Below are 15,926 nucleotides of genomic sequence, written 5' to 3' on the forward strand. Positions count from 1 at the left end.
TGATGATTACAGGAATCGTCAGATCGTCAGCAGACGAACGTTTAACCAGTTCACTGTCATACACTGGAAGGAATCGTATTTAAAGATTTGACCAGAAAACTCGTCTTTCAAACATCGATCGATTTAAATGACCTTCACCTTGACAATGACTTCCCGGAAATCCCAGTTTTAAGAGTTTTTGACTAGAATATGTTTTTTTAAATCGATCAATATTTGAAGGACGAGTTTTTTGGCCAAATTTTAATTACGAGCCTTCCCAGAGAATGGCATGTAACTGGTTAATAGTTTCATATCATAGATCTAGTATACCTTCTACAACAATGCCTTCTGTGCCAACCCTGTGGAACGTCTTTGATCGATCTGTAAGGAATTGTAAGACGTCGTCATTCAGGAAATTTCTGAGATTGTCAGAGTTGTTCCGCAAGGCTTATTTAGATTCATGATTTTAATATTCGATCATCGATGTTATCTTATCTTTAAATCATTTTCTTTCAATCTTTTTGTTTGCTGTTTAAGACAATGTAAAGCGGCACAGAACTCATAACCTGTGGAAGCACAACCAATTGTTGATAACATTCAATTACAATACATGAAATGGCATTATGTTTTACATGACCGTAATGTGGTATTTAAAGTGGAGTTTAAATCTTTTATTTAAGAAAATATTTTGTAATAATTCTCCAAACCACTCGAGTGTTTTACATAGGTTGTCAGTTCCTGCTCTCACAGAATCGCCCGATTGATTAAAATTAAATTATAAACGCCTGAAAATCCTATGATTTCCCCGTTTCATATTTCATGAAAATAGTAAACAGCTTTTATAGCTGTCTAAGGATATAGCCTTCACAATACAATAAGTAATGAATAAAACAATTGCAGTCCCACTTATAATTGGCAATAAAAGTAAGTCGGAATTATTCTGTTATAAATAGTATGGTACGAATTTACATGTTTTTAATGTTTAATATTCATCATGGGGTACTAACAAAGGAAAACCACAATATTTTTTATTGTTGTTAGTCTTAGCTTGGTAGCAGCTGAAGTCCTTAGCCGAACTGACCGTCTCTCAGGTCTTGGTTGTAAGGGTGCCGTTTGAAGCAATGGTGGGGTTGAACAGCTCTTCCTGTGTCCGTACTAGGAAGGGAATCTGGCTTGATATAAATATAAACACGCCGTCAGATTTCTCCGTCCTAAACTTTCTTGGCCTGTCTTCGGGACTGGTTTACCCTTCAATGTATTATTTTAAAACATCATTGTCAATTTAATATAATGTGACCAGCCCCTTTTACAGTTTTAGGTCTCGAATATTATCAAGAATTAAGTCTAAAAACGAATAGAGGTTTATTCATTCATTAATATTTTGACACTGCTAGGATATGACATACTTTTAATATATTTTCTCGTTTCATCCTCAGTGAGGGAAGTGAAAACACAATGGGATGAACATCTGGCTCGTGAGAAACATCCTATCGATTAGCTGCATGGTGGAAAAGCAGAAAAGGCGAATAAAGTAATTGGATTTTTATAGCAATTCACACCATCTTGGAATTTGAACTAAACATTTGCAAGTGAACAGCCCATTATTTTTTAATGCAGAAATATCACAATCGTCTAACATAAAACTCGTTAGAAACAGATAAACAATTTAGAGATCAGAACACAATCTTTGGAGGAAAGATGGAGGCTTGTATTGAAGCGCTCTTCAACATCGAAGGTGGAAATGGTAAACGGAAGACAATAGAAATGATTCGCGTTCTCAAAGGTGCTATAAGTGTGTCCAAAAGTCGGACAGGGGAAGTGATTTATCATTATAACAGACACGAAAAGAAAGCGTTGTGGAGACAACTCGCCAAGTACGACAGAGACACTCGGAGAAGTCGACTAGAAATTGAACATCAAAAAAGAGACATTCTTCGAAAATGGTCTTTGGTCTTTGGCAAACAACGCAACTTTTGTGAATCCATTCGGGGATTCGACGACATGCTTGCTGAAGCCATCGTCCTGAAAGACAAATGGAAAGATGAAGAAGAGGAGGAAGAAGAGGAAGTTGAGGTAATTATCTTTGTATTATTGTTTTCGTTGTCAGATCTATACTGCCGTTGTTTTTTAAAAACACAGTATATGCAATGTTAATCAAATAGCATATAATGTGTTCTTTAATAAAAAGGCAGTATAAATGTAAGTCATTTGTAGTGGACCAGTAGTAGTAGTAGTAGTAGTAGTAGTAGTAGTAGTAGTAGTAGTAGTAGTAGTAGTAGTAATAATAGTAGTAGTAGTAGTACACAAGATTGAAACCACACGATGATCTTACATGGATTCAAAATTAACCCTCTAACTGGAACATGTTTCTGTACCGGATAATCCACGTTAGCCGGAATGACCCGATGGCATAACCGGGAGAGTGGGCGAATCCGGCACATCATGCATATGTAAACTGGTCTTTATCGTCTCTATCCTTAGGTAAGATGAAGTCAATCAGTTTTTCCCTGGTACGTTAGAGAACTAGTAAAAATGATTCCATGAGAAATTCATGTGACCTAGATCGATAAACTACTCACTACCCATTGTGATTATCGAAGGCAGTGAAAAGTGAATCAGGTTTTTTTTAATGTAATAGAGGCCCGAATATATCTGTCGTCCAATCAATGACCAAAACAGCTCATCATATTTTATCCTTTGGCTTGCTTTGGGTAGAAGAAACAGACCAGAAATTTCTCTATTATTTCTTTTGTTTCTCTGTTCCTCACTGACCAAAAGGTACAACCTACACAAGAAGAGCTCGATCGTCTTGAAGACGAGAAAAGGAAGAAAACCCCAGTTATTGAGGACCCCAGAAAGCGCCGATTGTTTGCACGTTTGAATCCTGTCCAAGAGGCCTCGGCATCTTCTCAACCAGCCACGACGACGGGCATGTTACCGAAGATCAACACCAATGCGGGGGTCCTCTTCAACGGAAGGATAGGTAAAACGCTCTAAGATAGACAACATGTGAACATTATTGATTGAATGCGTTTGTTATCTTTTTCTATCACTTTCTGGTGGTAAAAACAACGCACTCAAAATAATATTGATAACAATTATTGTTATTCTGAATAAAATATTTTGTGTCGCCACACTCAATTCTTATAAAAATAAATAAAAAAATAAAATTCCCTTTATTCATCCCCAAGGGGAAATTTGTCTTTCGGGTCTATTCCAAGGGAAGACTGGAATAACCCAGGCGTCAGCCGCAGAGCAGCGCCGCAAATTGAGCTGGGGCGAAGTGACTTGCTCAAGGCCACACAACACAGCGGCTGGTGATTGAACTCGGTACCTTTCGGGTATGAAGCAAAGATCGTACCACTTAGCCACGCTGCCCCCTATCGGGAACCCGAAGTTTATCAATCAAACTTACAAAATTTGAATTTGAATTGGTGTTTCATTCTATACATCACAATCACTCATCTGAATGAGAGCATGCAAGGGGCAGCGTAGCTCAGTGGTACAGTCTTTGCTTCATACCAAAGGTCGAGTTCAATCACCGCCGCTGCGCTGTTGGCTTGATCAAGTCACCTCCCCTCGCTCACTTGCGGCGCTGCTCTGCGGCTGACGCCTGGGTTATTCCAGTCTTCCCTTGGAATAGACCCTAAAGACAAATTTCCTCTTGCGGATGAATAAATGGAATTTTATTTTATTTTTAATATGAATTTAGCTCTTGAACTTATGATGTAAACAATTCAGTGAATTCAATTCAGGTCACATTGCTGCTATATTTTATAAAATAGATATAGTTCTATTGTTGCAACCTGATGTACACCGAAATTAGTATTGGAAAGAAATTAAATAACGCTGTTTAGAATGCTTGCTTGGGCAGCTATGTGGTCTAGTTGTATGACAGTCGCCTTTGGATTGGAAGGTCCTGGGTTTGAGTCCGGAGCGGGACATAGTTGAGTCCTTGGAAAAAGGCTCTTTACTTATCACCGTACTCAGGAGTAAAATGATTCCCTGGTCGCTAACAGAGTTTTCTCTGTTCTAAGAAGTTTTGTAATATTTCCTAACAGGCGTCATGGGTCGTCCTACATGTTAAATGTTGCTGCTGGCTAGGGCCTCTTGTAAAGTTCTTTGAGCACATTTATTGGACATTGCGCTATATAAAAGCATGCGTTTTCTGAGGGGAGGTTGTTTTGTTTGTTTGTTTGTTTGTTTGTTTTTGTTTTGTTTGGGGTTTTTGGGGGTTTTTTCTTGTTTTTTGTTTTTGTTTTGTTTGTTTGTTTTGTTTTGTTTTTTGGGTTTTTTTTTTGGTTTGTTTTTGTTTTTTGTTTTTTTTTGCTAAAGGGAAAGGAATGAACTCCAGTGGCCGAAACACATCATTCTGATAGAATATTGATACTCATGGAACCCGTATATTCGTATAGAAAATAATGACTAGTTCTTGACCACTTCTAGATATCACACAAAGACTCATCTACCTATCTAATATGGGAACGGGGAAAGTTTGATACATTGATTTTCTATTGACAGAAACTGAAGAAGAAGAAAAGGCGAGATTAGAGCGAGAGGCGGAGGAGGAGCGTCAACGTAAGGCAAAGGAATTGCCACAGTTTGACAAGGAGTTAGTGAAAGACTATTTAAATCAACAGAAGAATATGCATGAGGAGTTATTGACGAGGAACACTCTGATGAAGCTAAAATCACAAGCAAACAACGATCACATTTTCTTTAAATACAGAATGAAGACAAGGTAAGAGCTTTTCCTGAAATAGATTTTGATATAGTATTTTTATCTTTTTCTAAATGTCAAAGTACAAACAATCAGTATATGGTTTTAAGTGTTGTCTTGTATACATTCCGAAGCTCTAAGTACTTCTCCCCTTGTAATTTAATTTGGAAATCTCCAACAACAACAACAAGAAATTCAAAATCAAACATTTCTATTTTTCCACGTCAAGTACACTGAATCGTGAATTCTCAAGACTTAAAATATCCAAAACAATTCTCTTGGTCCATTTCATTGATTTTGAATCGTAACTTAAAATAAGAAACTTGGGAAAAGTCAGAGAGACTTGGATTACTTGGAGAACCAGGGAGAATTGAATTACGTTCAAGGGAGACTTGGAATTCGTACTAGGGAGAATTGAATTACGTTCAAGGGAGACTTGTAATACGTACCAGGGAGAATTGAATTACGGTCAAGGTAGACTTGGAATTCGTACTAGGGAGAATTGAATTACGGTCAAGGTAGACTTGGAATACCAGGGAGAATTGAATTACGGTCAAGGTAGACTTGGAATTCGTACTAGGGAGAATTGAATTACGTTCAAGGTAGACTTGGAATTCGTACTAGGGAGAATTGAATTACGTTCAAGGAAGACTTGGAATAGTATCGGAGAGATTTGGGGCCTAATATATAGAGTTATCACATGGCAGACAAAGGAGATAATTACACTGCTCAGACTTTGTTTTTAGTTTAAAATAATTATTTTAAGCATTCAAGGTCTTTGAAAAAATCAATTGTTAGGCTAACAGAATCAATGGTTTTAAGTGTCTAACTCTACTGTAAGTTGAAGTAAGTTTCCAAAGTTATTTTTAGAAAGCTGAACGTTTTAATGCAGCTTTTGGTGCCTTTTCACTTGATGTCATAACAGATTAATAGAACATCAGTGATAGGAAAACTCGCTTTTTAATTTGTGATTTTAAAAAGGTGTTTTAATATCTGTGTAATCTTCAAAATTTTTCCTTCAAAGGCAAGGTCTTCTTCCACATTTCCCTAAACTAGAGCAATGTCATGTAAAACTAGTTTTATCTGTGTAAATTTAAAAAATAACATTGTCCAACATAGATCCAGTGAAGCCTAAAAAGGAAAAAAAAAACGTCCAGAAGATAAAATGTCAGGCTTGTTGTTATTTCTTTTAGCAGCAATGACGGTTGCAGTGTTTTAAACATTTATGGGATTTTTTTTATTGAGGTTGAAAATCATGTCCGTAGTCAACACAAAAGACAAAGATAAGAAGAAAACAACCTATTCTTGGACTTTTTAATGTAAAGGGTGAATGGTCTTGGAATCCTCGAAAAAAAGCCATCTCTATTTCATATTCACTTTTAGTCCATTTCCAGCTTCATGGAAGTTTTAAAATATTGACAATTGCTATTTCTTATGCCAGACATCTCTCACCGTGTCATATCCGTAGAAAGAGAATGAGGCACATCTGCGACCTTCATAGTGCACATCTAATACTATTGAGGCCTACTATATTAAAAAAACGAAATCATTGTTTGTCTAAAAGTGATAACGTTTTTTATGATGAGCAATAAGTTTATTTTGCAATAACGGGTACCTACGCCTAGCTACAATCACCAAATATACTTAAAATCGAGGCATGTCGAGAAAACAAGGAAGACTTGAAACACACTGTCCCGAAGCATGCTTCCCAACTTGAAACGTGAATATTGTGTTTGCTTGTTAATCTTAATATAAACGGCTTCCATTTTTGCACAGTTATTAAGCTTTATTAATATAAAACTTTACCTGGTTTGAGACAGTGGCATAGTGGAGATTCACAAGGCTTGACGTCAGCAGCGAAAAAGTTTGGATTCAGATGGTATTTTATGTTGTCCGCTTAAACATGGAGAAACAAAATGGTAGAGGAAGTTGCTGCAAAATTTAAAGTAGTAATATGATACCTAATAAATAGAACATATCTCAATTGTCAACTTATTTTGTAAATACAGTAAGTGTCCCAAGTCTTCAACTCCTCTCTACATTTTTGTGCCGATGTGGAAACGAATATACCTACTTTAATGTCATAAACTGACAAAATTTTAACTTCTATTTAATAACGGTCGATTAAAAAGACTCAGCTTGTCAAAATATTTCAAGACCGAGACTGAATTTGAAGAGTTGCTAACTTGTCGAGGGGCATTTTAATCGATGTGTATTTCAAATTTTTAAAAATCTTTGGCCAATAGAGAAGGTAATTTATCATTTGTCATTTTGTAGGGTTTTTTTCGTGTCAGAAATGTCAAGATACAACTTACAGATGAAGATTGAAATTCCGGTACTATCATTTTTCGCAACTTTGTTTTCTTTCAGACTCCCAGGCAGCGCCCACAGTCTGTTACGTCAGATCGAGACAGATCGGCCTGGGGATGGGGAGAGCATGATGGAGAGAGACATCCTGACGAGACAGAGCAGCAGATCTGAGCAACTCACCAGTCGTCTAACGTCCAATGCAGACATGGCGTCTCGTACAGAGGAGTCTAGAGGAACCTCTCGGTAATTATTTTTATGTAGGCTCTTGTCTCCAATTCGCAGCACATGCACGTCCTGTCCGATGTTGCACCAATTTCTGCTCCTTTCCAATTTGTTCCAGAGCGTTGAAGTCCTTCCTTACAACCTTTTTTATCTCCCCTAATTTCGTGCTGGGTAAATGAGATGTCATTAAATGATAGACACATTCTAAAGCACAGTGACCAAATCGCGTCTCTTTAATTTTGTTTATAAGCTTTTTATTTTGTACGTCCAATACCGATGACTAGAGGGCCATTTCTTAGTTCATAGATTTCTGAAGTGAAACAATTCTGTCCAAAATAATAAAGATGATTTGTCAATGTGCGCAATGTGTTGTTGCTACATAATATTTCATTCCATGAAAATCTTATTTATATTTACTATAATAATAATATCACTGAATAGGATATGCTCACATTCCGCATTTCAGTGAATTTCCATCATTCCCCATGCACTACTTTATCATACTACTTTCATTGCCATCTCAGTAAACCATATGAAACCAGAATATGTAAAAAAATTAAAAGAGAACTTGATATTTTTGTATATCAGCATGACGACAATATCCTTAGTTACTCTAATTCCTTTTGTCGAGCTAGATGATGAGTTTAACAATCCATACGCAATCTCACCGCCCGGTTTAGAGTATTTTGGTCATTGCCATCCGTATCATGGTCAATAATGATTTTGGCAATTAAATTGTCCACCACTACCGACGACACACATCTACTCGTTACCAACTTAAAGAGGGTGTTCGAACCATTGTTTTTCACAATTTTTGCCAAAACACTTTTACTTACACCCGTACAAGTCTCAAAATGAGACATCTCTCATGAGCTATTTACTTCAAATATCGATCGATTCAAATGAATCCCAATTTTTCAGAAGTTCTTCAGTTATCAGAATTTGTCACCTCAGTCGATGGATATAAAATGTGAATGTTTCCCAATCAAAATTTCAAACAATGTCTTCTGTCAGTGCACGGCTATGTAAAAGATCAGCAATAAGAAATAGTACAAAATAATTATCAACAGCTTCTTTTGCGGCTATGTGGTCTAGTGGTATGAAACTCGCTTTCGGTTCGGAAGGTCCTGGGTCCGAGTCCCGCTCAGCACATAGTTGAGTCCTTGGAGAAGACTCTTTACTCACATTCTCGCACCGTACTCAGGTGTAAAATGAGTATCTGGCCGTTAACAGCGTTGTGTCTGTCCGAAAAAAAATTGTAACATCACCTAACAAGCGTCATGTCCCGTCCTAAATGTTAAATGTTGTTGTTGACCAGGGACCCCTTGTAAATCGCTTTGAGCACATTTAGTGGTTATTGCCCTATATAAAAGCTCATTTTTTTCTTTATGTCATACCAGGAATTTGTAAATTTAAAAAATTCAACATGCACATTTTTTCTTCTCTTCAGGCTGCTGTCCCGACAATTGAGAACTCCTGCAAGTGTGAGGAAAGGAAGTGTGCCCGTTCCTAAAAATAACGACGTTTTACCTTTGACCTCTCGGCTTACTGTCACAGCAGGTAGCGCGTTTCCTCCCAAACTTGGCGAGAGAGCAAAGACTGTCCACTTCAGTTAGGGACACATTGATACCAATTAGTTTTTACATGATAAAAACGGTTCAAGCATTCAACGGTCACCTTAAACGGAAATCGGAATTTGATGGCATACGGGAATTACAGCTTTGTGACCCAACAGCTCAATTTGGTATCACATCGGGATGAATAAGACGCAACAATTTCAAATTTATGTAGAAATGAGGAGAACGAAGAAATTTTATTTCGCTGAGAAATAGATTTATATCTCATTGGTGACATGTCTCATGTTTTATTATCTTGTCTCAGTCTTTAGTGTCTGGTCAGCCCACCAAAATACAACATTAAGCACGGGTCACATAAACCAAGTTTTAAAGAAAGTGTCCGACTATCTGTAATACTCTGACATAAAACACGGTTTGTAAATTTAGGCCAGTAAACTCGTCCTTCAAATATCAATCAATTATAATGACCCTCATATTGTCAAAAACGCAAAGTCTCAGGTTGGAGAGTTTTTGACCAAATGAGGATCATGTGAATCGGTCGATATTTGAAGTACGAGTTTCTGGTCAAATGTTTGAAAACTTGTCGTTATTTTTCTCATAGTACAACAGTATTGAGATGTAACTTCTGTATGTCCGGATTTACACACTTTGTTTAAGGAAAAGGTACTTTGACAAAAATGAATTAGTGACCCACTATCTATAATCGGTAATATTAATATTACAGGGTCAACTGGAATCCGCAAAATGAATTTAACCAGTTAATTCAGACACGTATTTTTAAAATCTTGGCCAGATATTGATCGATTTAAATGACCCTCATATTGCCAAAACTATCAAACCTGGGACCTCGTGATGACTTTTCTTAAATCAAAAGAGAAATGGCGCCTTATCAGATACTATCACTTATGATTGGGCAAGTATTGAATTTTGCCAAGGTAATCCCGAAAAGATAAGTGGATAATTAAATATGGCAGATGGTATTTTATATATTAAATTGCATGAATTATTTTTTTCATTTCTTTGTACGTGCATCATTCGAATTTGAATATAGATTTATGTTTCCTGATTCACCACTTCCATTCCATTCGTTGATATTGAGTTTTCAATCGTTAACTCTTTCCTTACCAGCCATTGTTCAGAGAAGTCATCCCCATTCACTATAAATATAATTTGTTTTGCTAAATCTCAAGAGCAACAAAGACACACCATGTCTAATTTTGTTCATCCCAAAAAACCCATGGCAACAACACAGTGAGAAGTTCTGATAGTTTTACCAAAGATTCATCTTCAAATATTTTATTGAGTAAGTAAGATCTCAATTTTAAAAATGCTGGTTGTATCGTTACAAACGTGACGATTTTCTTGTTCTTGGAAAGCAAAGGGTTTAGGTCATAATCATTCCTTACCTATGAATGATCCAAAATGTTTTGTACATGTATCCTCTTATAGATGTTTTCTAATATTGCAAATATTCCATTTGATTGTGTACCTTTATTTTGATCTGTATCATAATACAGGAATAGAACTGTATCTAATATAGAGAAAATGTGACAGAGATGTGCAGAGAGAGAGAGAGAGAGAGAGAGAGAGAGAGAGAGCGTGAGAGAGAGAAAGAGAGAGAGAGAGAGCGTAAGAGAGAGAGCATGAGAGATAGAGAGAGAGAGAGAGGTAGAGAGAGTAAGAGGAGGCGGACGTTGAGAGAGTGAGAGAAGTATGTGGACTTTTGATTGCCTAATTTTAAAGAGTAATTCTATTGGAAGAGGAAGAAGAGATTCAGTCATCATCTGGTTATATAAATAAATATTATGGTTTTTGTTTGAGTTCAATGTAACATTGCGTATTTGTGTGAATAACATATTGGGAATATTTAGATACATATATAAATAAAAGTCATCAATATAGAAATGTGATAATGTTTTACATTCTGCATTCTTGATTAATCATGTGTAAAGCGTAGATATTAGCTAAGTCTTGATCTCAGTAACTTTTATCCAATTTTTCAGATCTTAAAAGTCTACACTTTATTGACTCTTTATTCTTTATGGGGCAGCGTGGCTCAGCGGTACGGTCTTTGCTTCGTACCCGGAAGCTAGCGAGTTCGATCACCCGCCGCTGCGCTTTGTGGCCTTGAGCAAGTCACCTCGCCCTAGCTCAATTTGCGGCGCTGCACTGCGGCTGACGCCTGGGTTATTACAGTCTTCCCTTGTAATAAACCCTAGAGAAAAATTTCCCCTATGGGATGAATAAAGGGAAATTTATTTTATTTTTTTTTAAATTTTATTCTGAAAACCGTTTTTTTTCCTTCGTTGTACGACAGCTGTGGTACCATCATAATATATAAAATTGATCACGCGATGGAGTGCATCCTTCGGAGTATTTCACATTATGTGCATGGTTGGGTCAATCTATAAAGGTGTGCAGGCCCTTGGGACATGAGCAAAAATTACGGAAAGTAGAGAGCAGTGGGAGCTGCCTGAAGACTGGGATCGTGGAAATACAAACGAAAGAGTGACAATGGAGAGGCTTCGGATGGGAACAATTTCTGTTCCCATCCGAAGACTCTCGATTATCACTCTTTCAAGAATATAATATACGATAGATTTTATATCCCATAACTTATCGACTTTTTTAGTCTAGACCATTATGATGAAGAAAGCAGCCTTTACTGTATATTATTATTAGCTCAGTCATATTCAACCTAAAAACTATCAATCTTAGGGTATTTAACTTTAATCATTGATAACATAGAGAATCCCTGCTATGAATAGAGGGCATCCCATTCTCATAGAAGAGGTCGTTTCTGTCTCAGAAAAGAGGCAATCGCTGTCTCAGAAAAGGCATTCCGGTTTCAGAATGAGCAAATCCTCTCTAAGGAAAGACGGCATCTCTGTCTAAAAATGTAACCTTTCCTGTCTCCAAAAAAAGCGGGACATCACTGTATCATAAAAAGGCACATGAAAAACATCCGAGTTTCCAGAAAGAGGACATCCTATCCTGCCTTTGAAAAAAATGGCATCCCTGTCTAAACAGAGAGCTTCCCTGTCTCAAAAAAGGGCCATCCTTGTCTCAGAAGAAGGGACCACGGCTTAAAAAAGATGCCATCACTGTCTCACAATAAAGATCATCACAGTTTCTGGGGAGTGGCGGTTGTTTTTATCTTTTATTATTTTTCACACGTTTTTCTTTTGAATGTAATTTTCAGTAATATGTCTGTATAATTGTGTTAAGTTTTGCATGTCAGGAATTTCAGAAAGTTCCTGACAAAAATGAATAAAAACAGTGTTTATAAGCAAGTAATGAGTGACGTTTGGACTCCAGACACTGCTTTAACCAACAAGAAAAACAGCAATACTTTACACGAATTATCGTCCGTGATTATTATTATTGTTATTATTATTAATTATTATTATTATTATTATTATTATTATTATTATTATTATTATTATTATTATTATTGTTATTATTACTATTATTATTATTATTATTATATTATTATTATTATTATTATTATTGTTGTTGTTGTTGTTGTTGTTGTTATTATTATTATTATTATTATTATTATTATTATTATTATTATTATTATTATTATTATTATTATTATTATTATCATTATTACTATTATTATTATTATTATTATTATTATTATTATTATTATTATTATTATTATTATTATTATTATTATTATTATTATTATTTTATCACATTGATAATGTAATTTCAATGGAATTTCTTTTCAAATACTCAAACCTTAAAGAGAAATTAAATCAAATTTTGTTCAAGGGAGGCAATTCTCCAAATGTGTTACAAGGCACAGATTTCACGATTATGTCCCGTAATCGTTTGGACATTGACCTTCAGTGTGGAATAAGCACGACCTTGATTTTCCTACAACACTCAACACAAAGCTCTATGGCGAGGCTGAGGACCTAAAGCGGACCACAGACTTCATAGCAGATATCGGACTGCAGCCATAGATGTCCATCAGAGGAACGAAGAAGAAGAAGAAGAATGTAAAATCAAAATACTCCATTGTATTGTGTATCTAGCGTCGTGTGAGATATTAATTCCTGATAAAATGTTACGCCGTTGATTTATTATACTAGACTAGTTATCGAATAGCAAGAAATGGTTATGCTCGCAGCAGGAGATAACAAGACGAAAAGTCATTTTTACAAAAGGAAATTCAATTAAACAACAAATCAATAAGTTAGCAAATTTTAATGAAGCCGATGGTGTGTGTGTGTGTGTGTGTGTGTGTGTGTGTGTGTTTATTTGTTTGTTTGTATGTGTGTTGGGAATCAAGGGTCTTTCAAATAACAAAAACATGAGACAAAAAAGAAATAATTAAAAATGTTTTTGATAACACGGAAAGCCTAATAATATAAACCAACATTACATTTACTACAGGCTCGTTTAGACAACCACGACTAACATTTATTGAACTGGTAAAGTCAATGGGAAAATTGTTGATTTTTTACGTATTATAAGCACTTTCTACTCTAGAATATTTCTGCTATGCGTTCAGGTAAAATACTCATAATATCCGCCAGTCGGATATAACGTATCAACGCACATCTGTAAACGTTTAGTCTTATTGATATAATTGAGTGAGAACAAATCATCGAAATGGCTGTCAAAACCAACAGCAAAGAACTGAATTACGTCATCTTGGTTCCTTCTATTGGACGAAAGATTGTATGATAATTGTTGGCAGTCTGTAACACCACGAGAAAGTGCTCAGAGCATTTTTAAAAGGGAATAAATTAGCTTTAAAAAGAGCGGTCTTAAGATTTTTATACAAAACAATGCCATAAATATTTTGATGGTTGGTCAAGCGGGTTGGAATATTGTTAAAATATTATTATTATTATCATTATTATTATTATTATTATTATTATTATTATTATTATTATTATTATTATTATTATTATTATTATTATTATTATTATTATTATTATTATTATTATTAATTTATTATGATGATCATAATTAATGATGATGCTGATAAAATTGAATATGAAATCGGAAGTTTAAGTTTTTTTTTAATAATTTGAGTAAAGAAAAACCCACCTCGTCATATTTGCCCTTGATTTTATAATCGTCACATTTTTTTTACTATAATCGTATTCATCACAATCAATACCCAACAACCATACTTGTTATATCGTCACATTTTTTCTATATAATCGTATTCATCACAAATCAGTACCCAACAACCTTCTTGTTATAATCGTCACATTTTTTCTACTATAATCGTTTTCATCACAATCAGTACCCAACAAACCATTCTTGTCATAATCGTCACATTTTTTCTACTCTAATCTTGTTCATCACAATCAGTACCCAACAAACCATACTTGTTATAATCGTCACATTTTTTCTTCTCTAATCGTGTTCATCACGATCAGTACCCAACAAACCATTCTTGTCATAATCGTCACATTTTTTCTACTATAATCGTGTTCATCACAATCAGTACCCAACAAACCATACTTGTTATAATCGTCACATTTTTTCTACTATAATCGTGTTCATCACAATCAGTACTCAACAAACCATTCTTGTTATAATCGTCACATTTTTTCTACTATAATCGTGTTCATCACAATCAGTACTCAACAAACCATTCTTGCTTTTCATACAAAACAGTCGTGGAATGCATGCTCTTGATGCCAGCAACAAAGTTTACACTTTCGATTTTCCCTCCAGTCTCAACATTTCGATAGGATCTTTGACAATTCCCAACTGTACCATTTAGATTATTTGATTCGTCAACGACAAATTCCAACATTGCTGGACTCTGAATGACCGTTTTGTGTTTGGTGGTAAAGGCTTTGAAGGTCCCGTGACAAAAGGTATTACCCGAAACGTCCAATACGCAAACTCGAATGTTATTTCCTTGGACTCCATCTGCTTCATAAAGCTCTCGAACACTTCTACTGATGACTGTTTTGTTTGAGTTTATCTCTAAGACTTTGGTCCAATTCCTAGAAGAGACAAACCAGTTTATTTCTGGAGAGTACGTTGCATCAGAGATGCTTGAGAGAGTACTTGTCATAAATTCCATCTCGCATTCAATCAGTCTGCTATTGTTTAACGCAAAAACAGGAAATCGAACATATTGTGTTGTACTATTTTTAGTGTCATCGCCTTTGAAAGGTGTCAGATACTTGTTCAGAGTAAAAATAACATCGTTCGGTGTCACCATCACTGAAATAACATCTGTCGAAATTTCTTTTCCCATCACCATTCTTACCTCTCTTCCCTTTAGGATGTTTTCTTTCAGAACACCCATCAATGTTTGAGTTGGGTGCCTTAGTTCCAGTTTGGACCATGTTGCGTCCATTACCCAATGCGACTCGGATTTGGTTTTCAAGAAAGGTAATGAATTTCTGCCTCTGTAGGCTTGGTGACGGAAATTATAACGTATACCAGATTTGGCCGACTCTTTTAGGGATGTGAAATAAATTGGAGTCTTTAGGTCCTGTTTGGAATTGGCAACAAACATCTCTGTAGTATCCAAGTGTACATCAAAGTCTTTTGTGTCTATCACAGCACGAGATAAATAGGGACTTTGTTGTACGTATCTATGGCCGTTCAGTAAAGCCATTATCATCTCCCCGATTGACTCTGTAGCATAAGAAAAAAATTAAATCACATAAAAATATTATTTTATCAGAATGGATGTTATCTCTTGAGGATGAAAGAATTGGTTTTGCCTAACATGTACTTATTTGTAAATTGTTTTGGTCTCATTGTTGTAATGATAAAAACCATTCTCAAGCTGACACGAAATATTGACAATGTTGAAACAAACCCATGAATAACATTCAATTATCAGACCCGCATAACCTTTGTGTCAACATCTTTTTTACTTTATAACCTTTGTGTCAACATCTTTTTTACTTTATAACCTTTGTGTCAACATCTTTTTTACTTTATAACCTTTGTGTCAACATCTTTTTTACTTTATAACCTTTGTGTCAACATCTTTTTTACTTTATAACCTTTGTGTCAACATAAAATTTCGATTCATTTCTATTTGGCGCCTCATAATATTGACCATGTAAATTGTACGTTTACTTTCTCAGTTTTGACCCATCGCCTTAAGACAGCAA

At 35.5% G+C, this 15,926-nt stretch overlaps 1 protein-coding gene across 2 annotated transcripts in view; it reads left to right on the forward strand.

Moving 5' to 3' along the window:
* The window catches only part of LOC144968896 (uncharacterized), a 15,710-nt gene extending 4,992 nt beyond the window's left edge, over nucleotides 1-10,718 (forward strand). The window contains exons 2-7 of one of the 2 annotated variants that reach the window (XR_013644690.1): nucleotides 1,416-2,052; nucleotides 2,758-2,962; nucleotides 4,501-4,720; nucleotides 7,070-7,252; nucleotides 8,682-9,358; nucleotides 9,410-10,718. Coding sequence is in view for 1 of the 2 variants with exons in the window: in XM_078907722.1 (XP_078763848.1) it covers nucleotides 1,678-2,052; nucleotides 2,758-2,962; nucleotides 4,501-4,720; nucleotides 7,070-7,252; nucleotides 8,682-8,847 (1,149 nt within the window). In the remaining variant the exon portion in view is untranslated. Of the gene's footprint in view, nucleotides 1-1,415; nucleotides 2,053-2,757; nucleotides 2,963-4,500; nucleotides 4,721-7,069; nucleotides 7,253-8,681 lie in introns of both variants that reach the window. The other variant, XM_078907722.1, reaches the window with a different exon arrangement.
* Nucleotides 10,719-15,926: the final 5,208 nt, after the last annotated feature.

The sequence above is a fragment of the Berghia stephanieae genome, chromosome 3, assembly GCF_034508935.2.
Source record: "Berghia stephanieae isolate SIO BIC M18660-M18661 chromosome 3, UCSD_Bste_1.3, whole genome shotgun sequence".
NCBI classification, from domain to species: Eukaryota; Metazoa; Mollusca; class Gastropoda; order Nudibranchia; family Aeolidiidae; genus Berghia; species Berghia stephanieae.